Source organism: Urocampus carinirostris, chromosome 20 (genome assembly GCF_059441175.1).
Source record: "Urocampus carinirostris isolate Australia breed hairy pipefish chromosome 20, RoL_Ucar_1.0, whole genome shotgun sequence".
Lineage (NCBI taxonomy): Eukaryota > Metazoa > Chordata > Actinopteri > Syngnathiformes > Syngnathidae > Urocampus > Urocampus carinirostris.
Window position 1 is genome coordinate 3,323,471 of NC_142368.1, and position 23,181 is coordinate 3,346,651.

Genomic DNA, 23,181 nt, shown 5'->3' on the forward strand with positions numbered 1-23,181 from the left:
AATACTGGGCAATGCAGAAAAATGATGGTAGTTTCACAGTGATAAATTGTAATGGGAAGAATTTCATGCAACTGAAAATGTAAGCTATATATTGCTGTTAGTTTACCCAACACCTGAATGGGGAGAGATTTGTCTCAAAAATATTTATACACGTATTGTTCAGATCCACAGATGAATTCACAATTTACTCAAGATCTAAAAATCATATTTCTGGATAAATGCACATGCAAGATAAAAATCAAATTTGAAAATCTCAACTATAGTTGTGGATCTACAAAATATACGATTCACACCTGGTTTCTTCTTTTAATGATACTGGACAAATTGGAAAATTGGCTTTGAAAATCCATAAAAGTGCTTCGATTTGGCCATGAAAATGGTGTACGAACCCTGGTTCTCTCAAGAAAAAAATAAACAAACAATAACATAATATGTATTTTAACAGGGTTTGCCTTTGCCCAACCCCCCAAAAAAGCGTTCAAACGTCCCCATTTTCTTAAAAGATTTGTAACCACATTTTTATGCCACAATCTGACATTTTTCTTTGCCCCCGACAGACCTCAGTGCCATCGCCCAGTCTAGATCCCTGCATATATGGCTGCTGTGCGTCACCGTGGCGATGACCCTGCTGGAGGGCCAAAGGTGACCCCTCAGTGGGCCGACCTCTGACCCCGCCGTCTTTGAGCCCTCGGCATCCCGTCACCAAAGATTCTCCGACGCGGCGACGGTAACCCCCCCCCCCCCGAAGACTTTCAACTGTGATTGAAAAAAAAGAAAAGACTTGGTCATTTTTTTGAAAACAAAAAAATTGGGGGGACTCCCGACGAGCACAAAGGTGGCGAAAGGGGGACAATTTGTAAAGCACAAGAACAATTTTATGAAGATATATTAAGAAAGACAAAAAAAACATATATCTTTACTAGGCAGTGGAATATAAATGCTGCTGACATTTCCAAGAAAGAAATTGAATCAGACCTTTCTCTGTGTATATCTATCTTCGTTTCCTCGCCACCCGATGCCCATCGCTTGTTTTCGGCCTCTTTTTTTTCTTTTTCCAAGAAAAGCAAGACTTCTCTTTTTGTCCCTCCCCCATGGCTGCCTATTTTTACACTGTGCCCACCAAGTGGCCAACAACAGATGGCAGAACACAAAATAATCGGGGCGGCGACAAAGACAAAAGACGGCTAAGGTCGAGGAAGGAGATCAACAATGGGACGGCGGTCCAATAATGAGCGAAAAAAAGAAGCCACTTTTCTTTCTGCCATGAAACAAAGTGCCTTCAAGTTCTACAACGCGGAGTCTGGAGCCCGGCCGTCGCCAACATCGCTATTTTCTACTGACTTTTCGGCCCCAACCACACAAGTGCTGATGGGACCGCTTGCTAGACTCGGAAACAAGAAGGAAACGCTAGATCGGGATTTTTTTCGATGGATTAAATTGCCCTGTTTGTTTGTTTTTTTTCTTCTTTCAAATGATCAAAACGGAAAGGGACTCTTGGCCGAATGCTCGTTTCTACCAAGCAACCACAACACAAAGGATATGGATATTATGATAAAAATGTTGATAATAGTATTGATATTTTATTACTCCAGCGAGAATGTTTCTCCGCTTTTACACAAACTGTGAAAGACTGTGGACGATTTTACCTGAGACCGTAACCTTAACCAACGGGGGATTTTTAACGAAATGTATTATATAAAAAAAACATACACATGCGAAAAAGAAAATGAGAGTTTTTCAGTTAATGGTTCTTTCTTAAGAAATGCTTAGAGGACTTGTTTTTTGTTTTGTTTTTCACCCCGCCCTTCCCTTCTGTTTTCTGTCCAGGTAGCATTCGGGAAGCGTTTACGAACGGTGCCGATCGTCTACGTTGTATAGCTTGTACATGTTAAAAGAATCTCAGAGGCAGAGGTTTTAGAGACGTTTTTTTTTATGTTGGCATCGGGGAAGCACAACATTTCGCTTTGATTTGCGCCGGGTTGCTTGATCAAAAAAGTCTGTAATTAGTTTTATAATTGCCTGATCTCATTTCCTTTGGGCTCCTCCCACTTAGGACACATTGAGTTCAAGATTGATGGTATTTTTCCACTACGTACAAAACAAGTGTTTTTTATTTGCAGGTAATTCTCTTCATTTTAGGGGGGTTTCTTATTTTATTATGTATTTAAATAATTCAATTTTATTTGGCTCCTCCCACTAAGAACACATCAAGTTCAAGAATCGAATTCATGGTATTTTTCCACTACGTACAGAAACCGTTTTTTTCCATTGGAAGGTAATTTTGCCCTTTTTTTCTTTTTTCTCCCAAAAGTATTTAAAGAATTAATGTTATTTGGCTCCTTCTATTTAGGACACAGTATAATCTTTGATGAACAATAGAGGTTCGGTAAAGTATTTTTTGCACTTACAAAAAAATTGGTTATCTATGGAAAGGGAATTTTGCTTCATTTTTTTTCATATATAAAAAGAATTATTTTTACTTTACAAAATGAAAAATAAAATATATAGTAGATTTCAGATTCTTATGTTCATTTAATGTATATTTTCATATTCTACAAAGTGTTTAAATGATTATTTTTGGGGGGGAGATTTAGATAATTATCTGCAGTATTTAAATACTCATTTGAATTATTGTGTATCCTTTCCCAAAAACTAGGAATGGGCAATGACTCCTGCCAAAGAAAACAAAATGCCAATACCATTTTTCACCTGTCAATAACTAGCTTCTGAAGGTATAGGATGTAATAATAATAACAATAATAAAAAAAGAAAATTTCATGTATTCTTTTCTGTTTAATTTTGCTCTTTTAAACTTGTGTTTGTCCCTACTTTAACAAAATATTTAAAGAATCATTTTCGACAAAATTAGAAAAAAAAACATTCATATTCTGGTATAATAGATCTCAGATATTTACACCCATTTTAAGTGTTATTTATTTTGGCCAAAATTAGCAATGCACAATTACTCGCCACGATATTGAACACCATGGCTGTTTTGCATTAAAGCAGTGTTTGTCAACTGGCAGGTCAGGACCCAAAAGTTGGTCGTGGACGTTTTTTTAGCAAGTCGCCGACCTTTCCCTCGCCAAAATTATTCTAAGGAGAAAAAAACGGAATGTCAATTACACTGCTTGACAGAATATGGCAATAATGCCCTGCTCAATCTCTTCTGCCTGTTCATTCGGCACGTTTGGGAGGGATCACATCTCATTTCATTGTGATTTTACCGGTGTATTTCATTTTCCTTTTAATGGGTCCTAAGAAAGTTAAAGATAAGGGAAAGGAAAAGTGAAAAACTGTGAAAAGTAGGCTCGAATCGACGAAGTCATGTTTATTTGTGATGCCCTTAATCACAAAGAGTCTCAAAGGCCTGCACAGACCACAGATTATTGCAAACCGCAGACTATTATTACACCATCCCCTGACCTAAAACCTAAGAAAAGAAGGAAACCATTGTGTTATATTTTTGGCTTTTTAGCAGTATAATAATCTTTATTAACAATATAATTACAGCATTTTAGAAGCAACCAGGTGAGGAGTACAGATATGTTTGTGACATGCCTAAAGTCAAGCATGGTGTTAGGAATGTCATGGTTTGGGGCCACATGAGAGCAACTGGATTTGGGGAGTTGTATTCCATTCAGGGAAACACAAACTCAAGAATGTACTGTGAAGTACTGGAGCAGTGAATGATCCCCTATCTCCAGAAACTTCGACGCAGGGCAAAGTTTCAGCCTAACACTGACTCCAAATACACTTTAAGGTGGCTTTTCGAAAGGGGTTAAGGGTAAAGAGGATGGACTGGCCAAGTGTGTCTCCAGATCTAAATCCAATATAAAATCTTTGGGGCATCCTCTGGCGAAAGGTGGAGAAGCACAAGATCTTGACTATCCCCAAGCTCAATCATGTTGTCATGCAGGAGTGGAAGGTCATGTTGTTTTTTGAAAATAGGTGAATATCTGTGCTTTAAACTGCAAAATCCTTTCATTGGATACATTTGAGAAGTGGATTTTTTTTCTTGATTTGGGTCGCAGCTTGTTATTGGGGTGGGTTCTGAAATCAGACCAGTTGGGAACCACTGCATTAAAGGACTACAGATTCTTTAAACATTACCTTGTCTTGAATATCAGGCAACCTTTATAGCAAAGATATCTCCTTCAAATTGTTATGTGTAAATTTTTACCCACTGTTATGATAATTATCTGATATTGGACTACTCAAGAGTACCAGATTCACTCTGCAAAATAGGTGGTTTTAAAATTCCCTCCTAAAAATAGTTCTTATAATGAATTTGCTGACTAATAGTGTGACAGGAACACGATACGATGGTAAACACGCTGAGCAAAGCAGCAGAATGATGGGCATCCTGCTGATATTATTTAAGACAATTCATTCCTGTGTTTACACTCCCAGCGGCCCTTGCTCATTATGAATGTATTCAGTACCTTTGGGGGGTAGACTTTTTTTCTTTGCATTCTTCGTCAGGAAAAACTTTCTGCATCAAGAAGTTAGACAGACATACAGATGCGCTCAGAGGAAGGTCATTCCTATTCCTTTTTATATAATATGTAGTAAAAAATGATCAGGACCAAGGAATCCGACCCACCAAAGTGCAACATAGGTGACATCCAAGGCCGTTAAAGTACCTGGGCATCCCACAAGCTAATGGAAATCATGAAAAGGATACAACGAAGTCAACCACAACAGAATCTGTGCAGGGACGAAGGAAGTTCCTGAAATTCAGCTGGATTGTAGAAACGAAGTCCGAGCCATCAACATGTACTGCCTGTCATCAGATACCTTGCTGGTATCATTTGGTGGCCAAAAGAGGAGATAGAGGCCACTGACATTAAGACATGAAAGATCCTCACCATGCGTGGAGGGTTACATCCCAAGTCCAGCATCTTGAGACTATACACCAAGTGGAAATGTAGGCTGAGCAAGTCCAAGAAGAAATCTACAAAATCACATTGTACATATAAACATATGGCGCTAAAACACGACCTGTGGAGTAAATGTCTGAGGCAAAATAACGCTAATGAGAGTGCAGAGGAGGAGCAGGCATCCTGGAATGACAAGCCTCTAGATGGAATGTACCACCGTCAAATAAAGGAGGTGGCTGGCATCAAGAAATCCCACTAGTATCTGGAAAATGCAGCTCTGATTGTGGCAGACCAAGAACAGGCTATAAGTACATGAGCAATAGAGGCCAGGATCTACTAGAGTACACCAGACCCTAGATGCAGACTGTGCAAAGACACATCTGAAACAGTCCAGCACATCATGACAGGGTGTAAAATGCTAGCTGGATTAGCGTCCATGGAGAGACACAACCAAGTATCTTGGATAGTATACAGTAACATCTGCAACCATTATGCCACAGGAGTACCCGAATACTAGTGGGCCGTACCACAGAAGGTCCCTACGACAAGCAGCCCCGGGCTAACCAACCAGACATAGTGGTGGTAGACAAAGAGTAAAAGAGGGTAGTGATAATAGCTGATTCCAGCTGATGCTAACATCTGATAGAAGGAACACTAGAAACTGGAAAAGTACCAAGCAATCTAAGAACAGCTGGAATAAGTGTGGAGGGTCAAGGCCAGCATGGTCCCTGTGGAAATGGGAGCACTTGGGGCAATAATCCCCAAAATGGAAGAGTGGCTCTCTCAGCTAAGATACTGTACAGAATCCTCAAACTCCAGGAGACCCCAGTCTGAGGATGATACAGGCACAGAAGTTTATATATCGTGTAGTGCAGTGGTTAGGACATTCGTCTTACATGTGAAAGAGCCCTGGTTCGAGACCAGGTGGAAACATTTGTTGGCCTGCAGAGGGATAGGCGATACCAGGCTGTACTTGCCCAAGACATACCAAAGGAAGTGGTGCCCCTGCGCCCCTAGTGGTTTAAATGTATTTGAATTTAGATGTTTTATTTCAGAAATAGTTTTCCCTCCCAAGTTCTCAAGCAAACTCGGCGTGGTGTCAAATTTGACATACCCTGCTGCGTTGTGGCTCTATTGGCTGCTTCAAATGGGATTTTTAGGTTTGCCTTTACATCCAAAAGCTGACGTTATTCCGATATCACCTTCCCTTTCATGTTTTCAGGACGACCCGCGAAGCGGCGAGCATCTCTCGCAACAAACGCATTATTACAAATTCATCAAAGCCTAACAAACTCTAAGAGAATGTTAGATAGCGCCGTGTCCTTATTCGTTCCCTTCATCGTCAGTAGCCCTAATATTTAATTAAGCGGTCCAATTTATCCGGCGCCGAGGTAACGAGTGGAGCGTGCCGAACGGCGAAGGGGGGCCCTCTTCCTGTTTCCCCCTCCGCCCACCGACCAGATGGCAAGCGTGCAACACAAAATCAATTAGTGTCATGCCTTTTTCTGCAGGGATACACAAAAAAGCAATTTCCACTTTATATCGTAACGGCTGCGTGCACCTGACCCAAACAGCTCATCGGAAACGTTCAAGCGTCGCTGTGGATTCCAAAGACCCATTAACAACTGTCTTGTATATTTTTGCCCCTGTCAGTTTTGTATTGTATTGCTTTGAAGTGCCTCGGGCTCAAGAAAAGCACTGTACTTTTTTTCTTGAGGACTTCCCAAAAAATATATGTGAACATTTCACGTGAATGTGAAAGCTAACAGTTGTAGAAAATTCTGTTTTTCTTATTTGATTCGTGTTGCTCTCAATCTCACTGGGCGTGTGATCCCTCGTTTATCGCAGTTAATGGGGACTAGAACCCCCAGTAAAATGCAAAAATCTGCGAGGTAGCCCCCCCATTTTTAACATGCGCTCTGCCGGCTGCCGCTTGCAACAATACTTGACTTGGGATCATGGATAGCAGCCACATGAGTGCTGTTTGTGGACACAAATTTGCTCTCGACAATAGTTGTCTGAGGATAATGGATCACGTCTGCACAAGTGCAGTTCATTTAGGCAGAAACGATGTCCAAAACAGCCAGTAGGCCCGACAAAAGTACGCTGTCAGTCCCTGCTTACAACAATATGCAATTGGGATGAAGAATTGCGGCTACACGAGTGCAGTTGTATTTTGGTGACCAGAACAGCAAAATGAGTTGCCAAGCCCGACAAAAATGCACACTTCCAGTCCCCACTTGCAACAATACTCACATTGGGATAATGGATCGTGGCCGCAAGGATGATCTTCAGTTTAGGTGGAAAGAATGAAAAAAAAAGCTGCCACGTGTGACACAAATATGCTCTCTCTGCCCCCGCTTTCAACAGGATAATGCATTGTAAGCAAAACAGTGCAGTTCATTTAAGGCACAATGGCACACTTAAGCGGACTAAACCAAGAGAAAAAAAATAAACTCTGCCGACCCCTCTTCCAAACAAAAGTCGATCGGGGAGAATGGATTGCGGCCACAACCTTGCTTTTGATTTCTTTCAGGCCAGAATGACAAGCTTCTCAACAAATGTTTTTTCTGCCGATCCCTGCTGACAACATTATGCGCTCGATAATAACAGATTGTAACCACCCAAGTAACATTCAATTTTTGGAGGACAGAACAGCAAAAGGGAGCCACTGGGCCCAACAAAATGTGCTCTGCCAGCCCCTGCTTTCATCAAAAATCAATCAGGGATGATGGATCACGGCCACATGGGTGCTGTTCATTTTAGACAGATAGAATTGGAGGGGGGGTTGCCACACACGACACAAATTTGCTCTCTCGCCCCCTGCTCAATATTCGACTAGGGTTTTGGATTTTGCCCAAACAGTGCTGTTTATTTTACACCTCAGCAGCCCGAACAAAAAAAAAATGCTCTCTGCTGGCTTTTTTTCAGTAATAGTTTACCAGGGATAATGGATCAAGGTAACAAACCATACATTTCATTTTAGCTGGGGTCTCTGTGATTCAGGGCTATACAAAAAAACATGACTGCTGCTCTTCGCATACATCAATATAGGATTGGGAGTAATGGAACACGGTTGCACAAGTCCGGTTTATTTGAGCTGAAAGTAACAGCCAAAAAATAGCTGCCAAAAGTTCGCTCCGCTGGTCCCCCCGCTTGCAGCATGGGATAATAGATTGTGACCGCATAAGTCCCGTTCACTTTTTCCCCTCCTCGTTTCGTTTGGGAATCGGTGAAAAAAGTTGTCTGTGTTAGTGCTTCAAATTTCAGTTCATAATGTTGGGAAATGAACTTCTAATTGAAAGTCATTTCATTCATTTTCCCAAGCAATGAGGAGTGTAGTGAAATACTATTGTTACTATTCTTACTTTATTTAGCTACCCAATTTTTAATGCTTGCTCACTTGTTAGCCCTGTAGGCTCTTTGGCGCTTCCTAGTGGCTCGATTGGCACTTATTTAAAAATGTTTGATAATGGAAAACTAAATGGTTTCTGTCGGAGGGCAAACGCGACACAGACATTCTTAACATATACCAATTGATAGAGAAATCTACCATATATATGCATATATATGCAGTATGTGTTTATTTCTAAAAAAGCTTTTATTTTTTTTGCAGCTCCGATATGGCTCTTTCAACGTTTTGGGTTGCCAAGCCCTGTGCTAGCTGAACATTTTCATCAATTCAGCTTGGCCTTCTACTCCATAGTACAGGGAAGTGAATTTCCATACCGCAAGTGCTAATTAGAAGGAAGTCAATGAATCTTCCGTACCGAGAGCCCATATTTTAAACGTCATAATTGAGTCCAATCTTCATATTGAATAGCGTAATCCGCTTTGAAAGAAGACCCGATTCTTAGGTTTTTTGTTTCTTCGATTTTCGTTCTGAGCTTTTCCCCGGAAATGAAGATTGCCAACATTTCCCTCATTTCCTTATCAACCCCGAAAAGGGCTCCGAGCCACGTCGTGCCATTCATCATCCTATTTTTCCTCCCCGTTCTTTGTAACGTTCCACCGGTGTGGTATCATTTCCATCCACTAATTATCAAGCGTGCACAAGTGTGGCATTTGACGGAGTTAGCGACGACTGCGATTTCATTTTCTCCTGGTTTTCTCAAAAGTGCTTAACGGGAGGACGCCTGGAATCTCGTCTCGGCCGAGCGGAATACGAGAAATGAATTTTCTGTGTTGTGCTCCTACGATGCTCCTTCGTCTTGTTTCCGTGCCAACGCCCCGTGATAACCGCCCGTCGCTCTACCCGTTTTTCTGTTGTGCTCGCTATTTATACCACCACGGAGATTGTTTTCGTTCCTTTTCGGATTCCTGGCTCGTTTTGAGTGCCATACCTGCAACTAATGAGACGAATAAAGAAAATAAATGTTTGATATGCTATGTGGAACGGATTTGTTGTAGCGAGAGGCGTTTGTTCGGAATGAAAAAGGGATTTATGGGAAATGGAAATCTTGGAAACACAGGTGAGTTTTTATTCAATTATTTTTGTTTGTTTTAGTACCCTCTGGTGGTCAAACTAATAGTGTGGTTTACAGGTAAAATCAGGCCTAAAAAAATCCAGCCTGAGCCTGACCAATTAACTTTAATTGAGGGAGGGAGCACAAAAGATAACCCCAAATTTTCACATTTTTTTCTGTGAGGGCGGTGCTTTCCTCTCACTGACTTTTTATTGTTTAAAAATTATCCACCCGTCATTGTTCTTTGTTTCTTTTTCTTTCTGGCGCGGGGGACTGAATCCATTGTGCAGATCCTCCACCCGAATTTCACTCGAGTTCAGGCTAAAGATACTTCTAGTCTGTTTTTTGTTTTTTTAATCAGGCTCATTCTGGACAGCCCAGTTTAACACACATGCAAATCGACTGATGGCAATTTATTTATTGAATTGTCTAGGGACTCAATGTGTCGTGTTTCATCAAATAAGTACCCACTATTGTTGATTATGAAATTCTAGGTTATTGTCAGCAGTACTGTTTTAAGGGGAAGCTAATTGAAATTATCTAAACAAAAGCCAGTTTCCAATCCTATACTGTTTATTTAAACAATATAGTGAATTATTTGGCAGTATCGTAACAGTGAAATAGAATTTCTAGACATAAATTATGTCTCACAATCTTGCTGAGTCACTAGCTAATGCGGCATGTTTTTTAAAATAGCAACACAATATTAATGTTTCTTTTTTGATTGTGAGTACAGCTTATTTAAATTGTCCAAAACGGAATCCTATACTATTGTATAAGGACAATTTTGTATATTGTAATTCAGAATCATTAGTTTTGTTTGGCATGGTCATTACATTACAAGACATAGTATCAGACTCTGCCTAGGTAAAAAGCTAATGCTAGCTAGCGGTACTAGGAATTTAAAAACTGTACTTAATTCTTAACTGTAAAAGAAATCATTCTGATATGTTTCATTCGATAAATACTTAATATTGGTTCTTGTATGCTTATCGCAAGGTTAAAGTAAGCAGTACTCTTTTAAGGGTAAGCTGATTTAAATCTTATAGACAAGAACGTTTTCAAAAACATGATCCTAAAAACGAAATTGTTTTTTTAACAATTTGTGACTTTTAATAGAGTACAATTGTTTTTTTTATTTAATATCATTGAATTTCGAGACAGCAAGTCTTACAATCATCCTGGGTCACAAGCTAATGTTAGCAAGCTGTGCAAAAAAAAAATAACTAAATACTAAACTGTTACTTTTCATTCAATCAAATGAGGGTGAATAAAAATAATACAGGAAAGCTAAAAAACAATTTTTGTTTTCTCATGACAAATAAGCAGCTCTGGCTTTTTCTTGTTTACCGGATTTCTTTTCCTACCGAACCACTGCGCCCGGGGGAAAAACATCCACACCAGATACCGAAGGCGTGAAATCATCCGCCATTTTTCTCACGGGCCTTTTGCCGAAATCACGACAATTATCCAACTGGGCCTGGAAAAAAAACGGAAACGTATTCAAGATGCTTAAAAAACATTAAATTACTGTATTTATTTTACATAGTATACGTCGAAGTTGCGTCATTTCGGAAGAGCAGCGCGGTACTTCTTAAAGACGGACAGGCCTCCGTCAGAACTCCGACACGAACCCGGTTAACCGGCGCCGCCAACTTCATGAATCTTAATGAGCTCTTCCCGGTGTGCTTGATCCAATCTAGCGGCGCCTTTTGGCTTCTACGTGAAGGTGATAGCAATCAGAGTTGCATCTGCCTTTCGGGATGAGCATAAGCTAGCTTGTTTTTGCTGAGTCACTGTGAAGGAGTTTTATCGTACTTGGTCACATTTACTTTAGAAAAAGAGATAAATATGTAAAAAGAACTCTGTACATAGTATTATTTGGGAAAACTTATAGAATGCTTTTATTTCTCAATTGATGTTACTTTATCACGGAAAATATGCTAACATATCTTTGCGTTAGCTTCCAAGACAAGTTATGAGAGCGTCCAATCAAAGAGCAGGAGAATGATGACATCACAACAAGATTTGGCACACGTCAACATATTCAAACTTACACGTAAAATAAATATGATATATTGAAAAAAAAACTCAAAATATATAAATGCGTATTGGCTTAATCTAAATGGCACTATTATTTCTCAATTATTTCAATTTTTATATCACAGAAGCTAAGCTAAAAAATTATTGCGTTAGCTTTCAAGACAAGAAGTGAGTGTGTCCAATCAAAAGGCAAAGGAATTATGACATCACTGTCAGATCTGATACCTGATTGGTCAAGCAGCATGCCAGTAATGGAGCTTTAGCATGCTAATTGATTGATTAGAGGCGATTGAGTAAATTGATCATACTTGCTCAAGGTTACACACACAAATATACATTAAAGAAAAACGAAATATTGTATTGATTTGTATTAGTTTAACTCTTCTCTATGGTTATTTTATAGCAAAAACTGTAATCCCCTATTTTTTCTTTTTCAAAACGGGTAGCGAGACTCTCCAATCAAAGAGCAAGGAAATTATGACATCATAGTAAAATTTGATACCTAATTGGTCGAGATGCCTATCAGAACACGGCTTAATCTCAGTTGATTTAGGATATATGAAATATAGCCTATTGATAAATATAAAAGGCTAATCAACCATTTGAACCAACATATAACAAATTTTCGTTTCCTCAATTGTCATTTTTTAAAATATGATTTCGTCAGAGAATATATGCTAATGTCTTCGTGCTAACGAATTTTTGCGTCAAGACAAGAAGTGAGACTGTTCAATCAAATAACAGAAATGATTACAACGCTATAATGGTTGATATTTAATTGGTCGAGAGTTCTGTCAATATCACGCCCTTGACACTAGTTGATTGATTAGGTGTGAGCGGGATTTCACCAATCAAAGAGCAAGGAAATTATGACATCATAGTAAAATTTGATACCTAATTGGTCGAGATGCCTATCAGAACACGGCTTAATCTCAGTTGATTTAGGATATATGAAATATAGCCTATTGATAAATATAAAAGGCTAATCAACCATTTGAACCAACATATAACAAATTTTCGTTTCCTCAATTGTCATTTTTTAAAATATGATTTCGTCAGAGAATATATGCTAATGTCTTCGTGCTAACGAATTTTTGCGTCAAGACAAGAAGTGAGACTGTTCAATCAAATAACAGAAATGATTACAACGCTATAATGGTTGATATTTAATTGGTCGAGAGTTCTGTCAATATCACGCCCTTGACACTAGTTGATTGATTAGGTGTGAGCGGGATTTCACCAATCAAAGAGCAAGGAAATTATGACATCATAGTAAAATTTGATACCTAATTGGTCGAGATGCCTATCAGAACACGGCTTAATCTCAGTTGATTTAGGATATATGAAATATAGCCTATTGATAAATATAAAAGGCTAATCAACCATTTGAACCAACATATAACAAATTTTCGTTTCCTCAATTGTCATTTTTTAAAATATGATTTCGTCAGAGAATATATGCTAATGTCTTCGTGCTAACGAATTTTTGCGTCAAGACAAGAAGTGAGACTGTTCAATCAAATAACAGAAATGATTACAACGCTATAATGGTTGATATTTAATTGGTCGAGAGTTCTGTCAATATCACGCCCTTGACACTAGTTGATTGATTAGGTGTGAGCGGGATTTCACCAATCAAAGAGCAAGGAAATTATGACATCATAGTAAAATTTGATACCTAATTGGTCGAGATGCCTATCAGAACACGGCTTAATCTCAGTTGATTTAGGATATATGAAATATAGCCTATTGATAAATATAAAAGGCTAATCAACCATTTGAACCAACATATAACAAATTTTCGTTTCCTCAATTGTCATTTTTTAAAATATGATTTCGTCAGAGAATATATGCTAATGTCTTCGTGCTAACGAATTTTTGCGTCAAGACAAGAAGTGAGACTGTTCAATCAAATAACAGAAATGATTACAACGCTATAATGGTTGATATTTAATTGGTCGAGAGTTCTGTCAATATCACGCCCTTGACACTAGTTGATTGATTAGGTGTGAGCGGGATTTCACCAATCAAAGAGCAAGGAAATTATGACATCATAGTAAAATTTGATACCTAATTGGTCGAGATGCCTATCAGAACACGGCTTAATCTCAGTTGATTTAGGATATATGAAATATAGCCTATTGATAAATATAAAAGGCTAATCAACCATTTGAACCAACATATAACAAATTTTCGTTTCCTCAATTGTCATTTTTTAAAATATGATTTCGTCAGAGAATATATGCTAATGTCTTCGTGCTAACGAATTTTTGCGTCAAGACAAGAAGTGAGACTGTTCAATCAAATAACAGAAATGATTACAACGCTATAATGGTTGATATTTAATTGGTCGAGAGTTCTGTCAATATCACGCCCTTGACACTAGTTGATTGATTAGGTGTGAGCGGGATTTCACCAATCAAAGAGCAAGGAAATTATGACATCATAGTAAAATTTGATACCTAATTGGTCGAGATGCCTATCAGAACACGGCTTAATCTCAGTTGATTTAGGATATATGAAATATAGCCTATTGATAAATATAAAAGGCTAATCAACCATTTGAACCAACATATAACAAATTTTCGTTTCCTCAATTGTCATTTTTTAAAATATGATTTCGTCAGAGAATATATGCTAATGTCTTCGTGCTAACGAATTTTTGCGTCAAGACAAGAAGTGAGACTGTTCAATCAAATAACAGAAATGATTACAACGCTATAATGGTTGATATTTAATTGGTCGAGAGTTCTGTCAATATCACGCCCTTGACACTAGTTGATTGATTAGGTGTGAGCGGGATTTCACCAGGCTCTCTGATTGGTTAAATTAAGTAAACTAAGGAAGCAGCGCATCCGATTTGGGAGCATGGACCAATACGAGGCATTGTGTTCTTTCTTATAAACAATTTAAAAACGACAACATTAAATATTTAAGATGACGCTTTTGACAGCGTTTCTTGGACTTTACTGGAGGGCTAACAGGCTGTTTTCTTGACCTGTCGGTGATTTAATTCCCGAGGCAACTACAACGTCCACAAGGTGAGTTGTTGCCATTTCTCTTTATATTTTATTACATGGAGGAATGAGTTGCAATGTCGTTTTTATTTCAGCCCTTTTGCCCTGAGGACGTAGCTTAAGATTTTTATTATTTTGCGAGCCATTGTGTTTGGCAACTCGGGTCCAGTTAGCCTCGGGCATTTCCCGGGGCTGCCTGAGAGGAATCCCTGCTTGATTGCGCATGCGCAGATTTACAATAACTCAGAAAATGTATGTTTATATAAAGATATTAAACATGTTGAAAATACTAAATCCAAAAATTAGCAAATCTATAAAGAAAATAAACGACGTGTATAAAAATTTAAAGCGCAAATAAAAAAAATATGGAAACCATAAATCTAATAATTCAATACAGAGGCTCTCAAGGGTCACGTGATTTTGTAAGCAGCCATCTTGGATTACAAGCTTAATGGAAGAATTTGCAAATAGTAATTTGTCCACGTACCTTACAGGACTCTGAAAATTAGAAAACAAAAATATACATTTTTGATTTATTAGAAATCCACTGCTATAAAAGTCTTTTATCATGTAAAGATTGTTGATTAAGGCTTCCAGCCTACTCGTATACGTTTTCATGATGCTCTAATATTTTGAGATGGATACGTCTTTGCTATCAAGGTTTTTGGTTACCTGTACCAGCACAATGGCGTACAATTATGTCAGCTCTATGTAGATGAGGCTCTTGTTATATAAATTAAGAAATATTTCTCGACAGATGAGTATTTTAAAAGATGGTTCATGTATTATTCTAAATATATTTTTTAACCACTAGGAGGTTCACAATTTCCCTTTTTAAGAATGTTTTTAAATTATGTATTATTATTTTTTTGCTTTTGTTTGTTAGCTAGCGATTAATGAAAAGATACCGAGAGGGTTTTCTCTAACTTTATTAAACAATATAATGATGGTGATCCATGAACCGTGACTACATATTTTAGAAGTGATAATCCGCAAAGTAACTCGTCCAAGGGTTAAACTTGCCTCGAGATGACGTCCTTACCGACTGAGGGTATACGACAGTATCAAAATAACAACTACAGTGCTATAAATGAAAACTCAGAACACAGAAGTGCACGATAAGAAAGCGATTATAGAGCAGCTGGCTAGCTGCATGCTAGCATGTGGTAACTTCGGATTGAGCCAGGTCTCTGCAATGATTCAAATACAAGGGTCCGAATGTAGTGGTTTCCCACTAGTTTTAGCTCGAGTTCATCCGTATAATGAATCTGGCGTCTGTGGGATACAGGCTTGGCACGGCTGGTTTGGTAGAGTTGTTATGTAGCCTAGCCGCAGTAGACTGGACGTGATATTGCCTTCTCTTCCGACGAGACCTCAGTCGCTTCGGGGACCTGATCACCATTCTTTGTTCTCTTCTGACTTTCCTCAGGGTTTCTTCAGATTTAAATCGATTGATGTCCTTTCAATGTAACGGGCTGCTTAAAGCTACCTGTTGCCATCGTTCCCAGTTTCTTTTGGGTGACTTGTGTGCTCGCCCCGCTTTTTGACTGACAGCATACACCAGCCTATCACATTCGTGCACACAGTCAGACCAACCCAACACACAAAGCGCCCCCTAACCTTGTCTTGTGATAGCATATGCTGTGTGCTTTCTGCTCGGAACACAATGCACAATATGTTGATAACAATGACAATAAATGCAATTCTATTCAAAATCTGCAAAGCAGTGAACCAGCGATCACCGAAGCGTGTCTCTGTATTTTTTTTCAGTGTGCTGGGAGTAGGTCGAGAATTAATATCTCTGTAGGCTGAATTTTCACTCTTTATGCAGGACGCCATCCTCTTGTGTTGATCTTTTGTAGGTAAAAGAGCCATAAATGCCACATTATTGTGTTTGTTTCGTTATACAGCAATAGTTGCTAGTAAAGTGGAGCGCTTTTATAAACTCTGGATGGAGGGTGGGGGGTTTTTGCGTGCAAAATCCAAACATTGTTGCCGCTTAAAGAGATTTCACGGCGCTCCTGTAAACTTTGCTAGCGTGGCCTTTAATATGCGCTCGTTTTATCACGCGTGACCCGCCTCCTTTATGTGTGGATAATAAGCCACCCCCTCCCCGCCCCTTTTGCAACCAACCCCATAAAAAATTCAGATTGTTGCCGCGGCCGATAACCTTTAGTAGCTTGTGGCCTTTTTAAAAGTCTCCGGCGCTCTGAATCACCCGGCCCCATTTGTCCACCCTCTTATCGTCCCCCCTCCCCGCGTCGTCCTCCGTTTCCAGTCGATGCGACGCCGACCTCATGCTCGGCATTAGAATGCACACCTGGTGTCCAAGCAGCTGAACAATGCCATTTTACATTACGCTCTTATTCCCTTTTCTCTTTGCCGCAGCAACGTGTTTACAGGGGGTACAGATGATCCCCCCCCTACCCCCTGCCAAGAACCCCCCCCTACGGATGGATGGGGAAATGTCACGGAATGCTAATGGGCTGCTAATGCTTCCGCGGCGAGGGGCAGATTGTTTGTCGGCGTCCGTCAATCGGAATTCCTCGGGTTCTGCCAGCTTTGTCAAAAGCATCGGCGCGAAAAGGCGACACGTCGCATTAGCGCCGTTCGACGCTTCATCGACGGGAGGAAATGAACGAGGGCTGTTTGGGAGCTGCCGGCTTATGCGACTTGGCTAATGCGATTGAATGACATCATAGGTAAAATGAGAAATGAATCATACTGGAATGCATCGCCTATTGAGGATGCAGGCTCGGGGAGTAACGGAATATACATCATCAGAAAACAATCCTTTTTCAATTGTGCTCCGTTACTGTAACAGAATAAAGACTGAATCAGATTACAGGTATATATAAGGATTGCTTTGCAGGATCACGGTTTTATTTAAAAATGATTTTGTGTTGCACGCTACAGGGGATAATATTGAAGTCCAGTGTGCGTTACTTTTGAAAAGAAAAAAAAAGAATTGTGTTACTTTCCTCGTTCATGATACTCAAGTCGAGTCATGTTCTTTTGTGACCCCCTTAATCACAAGGAGTGTCAAAGGGCTGCACAGACTATTATTACACCATCCCCTGATCTAAAACCTACATGAGGGCAAGGGAAAAACTACAAAATCCTCGAAGATAAAGACTTCGGGAGACCGGAGTGTAGTACAGTGGAACCTCGGTTCTCGACCATAATCCTTTCCAGAACCCTGTTCAAAAACCGATTTGCTTGATCACCGAAGTCATTTTTCCCATTAAAAATAATGTAAATCGTTTTAATCCGTTCCAACACCCTGAACGTTTACCTTGAATGTTTAATGTAAACATAAAGCTAACCCAGGCTAATCGTACGTCCGCATTATCGTAATCTTCGGTACGAAAGATTACGCTAACATGAATGTGTAAAAATAAAAAAATCAGGTCGTTTACAAGTCATTTAGCACCCGGGTCTCCACAACAAGTGGTGAGCGGTTCATTGGAAAGGGGGCTCTGTTCCAACACCCTGAAAGTTGGGCTCCGTTACAACACCCTGAATGTTTACCTCGAATGTTCAACGTAAACATAAAGCTAACCCAGGCTAATCATACGTCCACGTTATCGTAATCTTCCGTACGAAAGATTACGCTAACATGAACGTGTAAAAATAAAAAAATCAGGTCGTTTACAAGTCATATAGCACCCGGGTCGCCACAACAAGTGGTGAGCGGTTCATTGGAAAGGGGGCTCCGTTCCAACACCTTGAATGTTTACCTTGAATGCTCAACGTAAATATAAAGCTAACCCAGGCTAATCGGATGTCCGCGTTGTCGTAATCTTCCGTACGAAAGATTACGCTAACATGAACGTGTTAAAAAAAAAGGATAAAGAAAAGATTTATAAATAGGATTTCTTACCTTTGTGGTGGTCAGCAGAAGGCGCTCACGCACCTCCTTCATATTTTGCTATTATTTCTTTCTTAAATGCAATAGTTGTGCGCACTACTTTTCTTTTTTCACCTGTAGCAACTTTGCCGCTTGCACTGACTTTCTTGGGAGGCATAATTAGGGGCTAAAACACTTCGTACACCTATATTAAAAGCGAAAGCCAAACGAAGCACGTCCGCACGCGATAACAGTTGGTCAGGAAAAGAGCGATCTACACCCGTACCCCGCTCAGCATTGCACCCTAGCGTACGCACTCACGCATTACTGGCGTTTGAACTCCGATTTTTTGACCGAACAGCGAAGCAAGAATTTCTCGATATTTTTGGTCTGACTACGATTTGTTCAAACTGAGAGGCGTTCGAAAACCGAGGTTCCACTGTACATTACAGTAATCGAGACTGGAGGTAAGAAAACCATGTTTTCTAATCCCCGCATAGGGCGTATTGTGCATTGTTGCGAAAATGGAAAAACCTGTTCTATTAATATTCTTAAAATCATAATCAACCCTGCGTTGCCATTTACTGGCTTGGCCGACACATCACTGCAATCCTTTTTATATACAGCGAATGCCCACTATGCCCCAGGTCAATCTTCACAGTCTCGCTACATCATTGATTTGCATCGTTCATTATGCGTCCTTCATTCTGATTGGCTAAACAGTCTCTATGCTTTTTACCTATTGATCAAAAATATTATTTGTGAATTTAATGAGGAATGGCTGTCCGACAAGCGTTTTTCACCATGGCTAAAAGTCGTGCACGAAGTATTGTGTGCAAGAAATAATTGTGGTTTTCTAATTTGTTTGTTTGAATTGTGTTTTTTACTCGTTCTTAAATGTGATTTCAAAAGGCATTGAAAAAGTCTTAAATTTAACGTGCCTTAAGCTGTAGTGACCATGAGTACAGCATATACAGTACGTTGTTAAACAAATGCGATAAACAAAGCCTGCAAAAAGCGTTTGTTCTTTGTTTTCAATAGAAAATAACGTATTTAGTTGTATAGTTATTGTAAAAATAAAAATAAAATCCAAGTCAAGTCAAGTCACATTTATTTATATAGCCCTTAATCACAAAAATGTCTCAAAGGACTGCACAGGATTACAATGACACAATTTCCTGATCTTAAACCAACATGAAGAATCCACTTCACGGATTTCGCCTATCGCGGGTATAATCCATGTTAGTGTATATACTAATGCCAGTCATGTCAGCATCCCCGCCACCACACTACCAGTTAATTTCTTCCTCTGTGCCTCTGTCAATCAGAACCAATCATCTTTCATAAGCCATGGAGGTTTCGACACATCCCCTCCATCCCTTTCCAACGCGACTGATGCGGAGCCAATGAATCTGAGCGATGCTGACATAATTCATGCGCGCGCCCTGCGGAAGCAGGCGGCGCCGCAGCGCGTGGCGAGCGCACCCCATCACAGGGACCCGGGCCCTCCGGCGCTTGCCTCAGACATGTGCTTCATGTGATAAGAACAAGAAAAGCCCGCTTGAAAAGGGTGGACGCAAAGATTCAAATATCGATATTAATGATACTGAGCGAGTACTTGGATCGGATCGATACTATTGTCTTGGGATCCATAATGTCTTCCAGTTTTAACCATAGCCATGTTTGTGGGTCCTGAAATTATACATACATTGTAACTTTCAGTTTATATCCAGTTGTGGTTACAATTCATTTGCACTATTTATAAAATTTTGTGGAATTGAAGGACAATTTCAAGACTAAGGTGCACCTCATTTTACCACACACCTCCGAAATAAACTTTTGTGAAAGGTGTTTTCAAGTATAATGTGCATCGAACTATAAAATGCATACAATTTAAAAAGATTAAAAAAACATATTTCACAGAACATTAATATTAGAGAATCTTGTTTGTGGTTTCTGGATTGATTTGTGTATTTGGCTCTATAACGACACATTGGATTATAAAGCACAATTTTGGAGTGGGCCTTATAGTCCGGAAATTACGGTATTTTAGTTGTCTTGTTGACATTGTTATATGTTTTTTTTCTATTTGTTTCATTAATGCTTTTTGGTTTGACTCTCTTGACTGTTGTTCTGGAACAGTCGTTTTAGTAAAAGTATTTTAACTTGTGTAGTTTTAAAGTTGTTTTACTTAATTGCTCTATAACTTAATTTTCGAACTAGAATGGCATTTTTCACATCTAGGGTCACCTAACTAACTGCCTGTGAAAGATGGTGGTCATATATAAACTCCATTACCCTTTTTTTTGGTTGGACACACAGACAAAGAAACAAACATATGTATGTATACATCCATACTTGGATCCCAAACAAACATTATCACCACCTTTGTTTTGCTCTTGGGTGATATATATATTGTGCAATGGAAGGTATTGTAGTTGTCGTACTGACTTTGATACATTTGTATTTTTGTTACATTACTGTTTTGGGGGTTTGACACTTTTGAACTTTGTTCTGAAACAATTGTAATAGAAATATGTAGAATTTTCTTCTTCTGTTTTTTTTAACTTTTAAAATGTCTTTGCAGTTATTTCCCCAAAACAGCACATTTTTAATCCTGGAAATATTTGTGCTTCTTAATAATAGAAAACTTAAGGGTGGACTTATTCGATGATCATGACATTATTGAGCAAAAAGAATCGGTATTGGATCTTTATTGATCTACACTACCCTGTATTTTAGAGGTAAGATCTTAGGCCTCAAATTTGTTTCTGGCCGGGCCGGGCTTCGCTCTCGCTGCCTTTTTTTCGGGCTACATTTTTTTTAAGCTCGATCTTACCCCTACTGTATTTACTTGAATCAGATCGATATTAAAAAAAATCCTCGTATCGCCCACTCCTACCGCTTGAGTTGCGGCCACCGGGATGCTTCACACTCGCACGAAAACCACACTGGACTCTCGTCTGCGCTTGGCGCCCCGACGCCGCTGCAGGCCATCGAACGGCACTTTGTAAATCACAGCTAATTTCCGCCTAATTCCACCGCCATGGTTATATTGTTATATGTCGTCTCTATAAAGTTGAATTAGTAGCAGGTTACTTTTTGAAGGCTATATAAAATTACAGAGGCATCGTAAACACGGCCGGGACGGCGGTAATAAATAATCAAGAGGATGTTTTTTTCCTGATGATGGCGCACAATAAAGAAGACAATAAGAAAGTACTTGTTTTTTTATGATTATTTCAGCTCCGTACTGTGTTTATGAGCGAGTCATCACTTTTTCAAAACTTTTTCGATAAAAACAATTAGAAGTTTATGATGCGCCAAGTTTTTACTGTATGTGTTATCAGTTCGGATCACAAACATGGAAACTTTTTTTTCTCTATTGATTAAAATACATTTGTTAAGAATAGAGAAGTCAATCAAAGACATTTTAATAAAACCATATCGATTAAAGTAACAAGCCAGAAACACGTGTCCTATCTGGTAAAACAGACTCGTAGTTTTCGAAATTTGTGATTGTTTTACACAACTTGAGACGCCTTTTTGAAGAACCTGACATACTTGGCGGCCATTTTTATGCAATAGAAGCCCACATGACCATTTTGCAATGCTTTTTTTTCTTCTTTTTTTTTAATTCATTAAGTGAAGCCCCCCAGTTAATAGATCCGACAGAGAGCCAAGCCACACCCACCATCGTTGCAGTATCCGTGTATCCCATGCGGGGCAAATAGGGCGGCTGCAAACTTATCTTAAAAGTCAGTTAAAAAAAAGGCTCTCAATTATTATATACAGAGTTCTATTCATGGCATCAAGGTGTCCAAAGACGCTAATAACATTGTAGGATGGATGCCAAATGTTGGCGATCTATGAGGAGGTCGAAAGCCCCCTACCAACTACACATAGAAATAGATTCAGATTTGTGAGGGATAATGGTATATAGAGCACATATATTTCACCAAACGAGTGGTGCCATCTCCACCTGTTCTGAGTCTCCGGTGAGGTACAAATGGAATTCACATCACGAGCCTCACGAATGCGATACACCGGAAACTGCAAAGGGACTTTGTCATCTTTTGAGTAAGAAAATAGATTGAAACATTAACTGTCTATTTTTGTCCACATATTCGCTACTCTGACCATATTGTTTCACGACGCCTACCCTTGCCATACGGGGCTGCCTACACAATATAATCGCTGGATACAGGAAGCAAGACTAGAAAGTGGGGGCTTCCTCAATATGTAGACAAAAGATTTGATCAAAGCCACTTTTGCCATTTATTGTTGACTTTTCATACTGAAATCATTCCCAGAGGCTTGATTCTTACTGATGAGCTGTGACAAACCTTTTATAATTTTTAATAAAAGTAAAACCAAAAAAAGGTATTTTTGTGTTTTGGCACTCAGAGACAACGCTTCGGAATCGGTATCTAATCAGTATGAAGGTTGCATTGAATCGCCCATTGCAAGGAAAAAATATGATGTCATTCCGTTCCGCTCCCGCTCGTGAAAGGAGCCCTTTACAAAAGTGCAGTGGGAATTAATTTGCGAGGTTTGTAAATGAAGACAATGACGGCCATCATGCAACCGTATCACGTTCATCACTTCTAGATTTTTCCTTTTTCTTTTTTTTCATCCGCTCTCCTACTCCTCCGTCATTGCTCACAGACCTAATTCTGGCGTCGCTCTTTACAGTAGTCATTTAACGCCATACATCTGCTTCAAACTGTAAAAAAAATGTTCTCATTGTGATATCATTTAGCTGATTTATATTTCTTATTTTACTTTATTTTTAACAATTTAGTATTTAGTTTATTCAATTTCAAATAATTTTTTACTGTATTCACTCGTTTCTCTAGTAAAAAAAGAAAAAAATATCATTAAATTGGGCAGCACGGCGGCACGGTGGTTAGCGCTTGTGC

The 23,181-nt window shown here is 39.2% G+C and overlaps 1 protein-coding gene and 2 long non-coding RNA genes across 5 annotated transcripts in view; 2 read left to right on the forward strand and 1 right to left on the reverse strand.

The window, feature by feature from the left end:
• Positions 1-9,272, forward strand: part of LOC148346008 (MAM domain-containing glycosylphosphatidylinositol anchor protein 2) — a 305,624-nt gene extending 296,352 nt beyond the window's left edge. For all 3 annotated transcript variants that reach the window (XM_088325084.1, XM_088325085.1, XM_088325086.1), the window contains exon 18: positions 558-9,272. In XM_088325084.1, the coding sequence (XP_088181210.1) occupies positions 558-646 (89 nt within the window). In that variant the 3' untranslated portion in view covers positions 647-9,272. The remainder of the gene's footprint in view (positions 1-557) is intronic.
• Positions 9,273-10,436: 1,164 nt separating this feature from the next.
• Positions 10,437-11,325, reverse strand: LOC148346013 (uncharacterized). The gene is made up of 2 exons (XR_015848282.1): positions 10,895-11,325; positions 10,437-10,829 (listed from the first exon to the last, which is right to left on the reverse strand). It is a non-coding gene; the product is annotated as an uncharacterized LOC148346013 (long non-coding RNA).
• A 2,591-nt stretch (positions 11,326-13,916) lies between these two features.
• On the forward strand, positions 13,917-21,717 carry LOC148346014 (uncharacterized). Its single transcript, XR_015848283.1, has 3 exons — positions 13,917-14,433; positions 16,798-17,111; positions 19,588-21,717. It is a non-coding gene; the product is annotated as an uncharacterized LOC148346014 (long non-coding RNA).
• Positions 21,718-23,181: the final 1,464 nt, after the last annotated feature.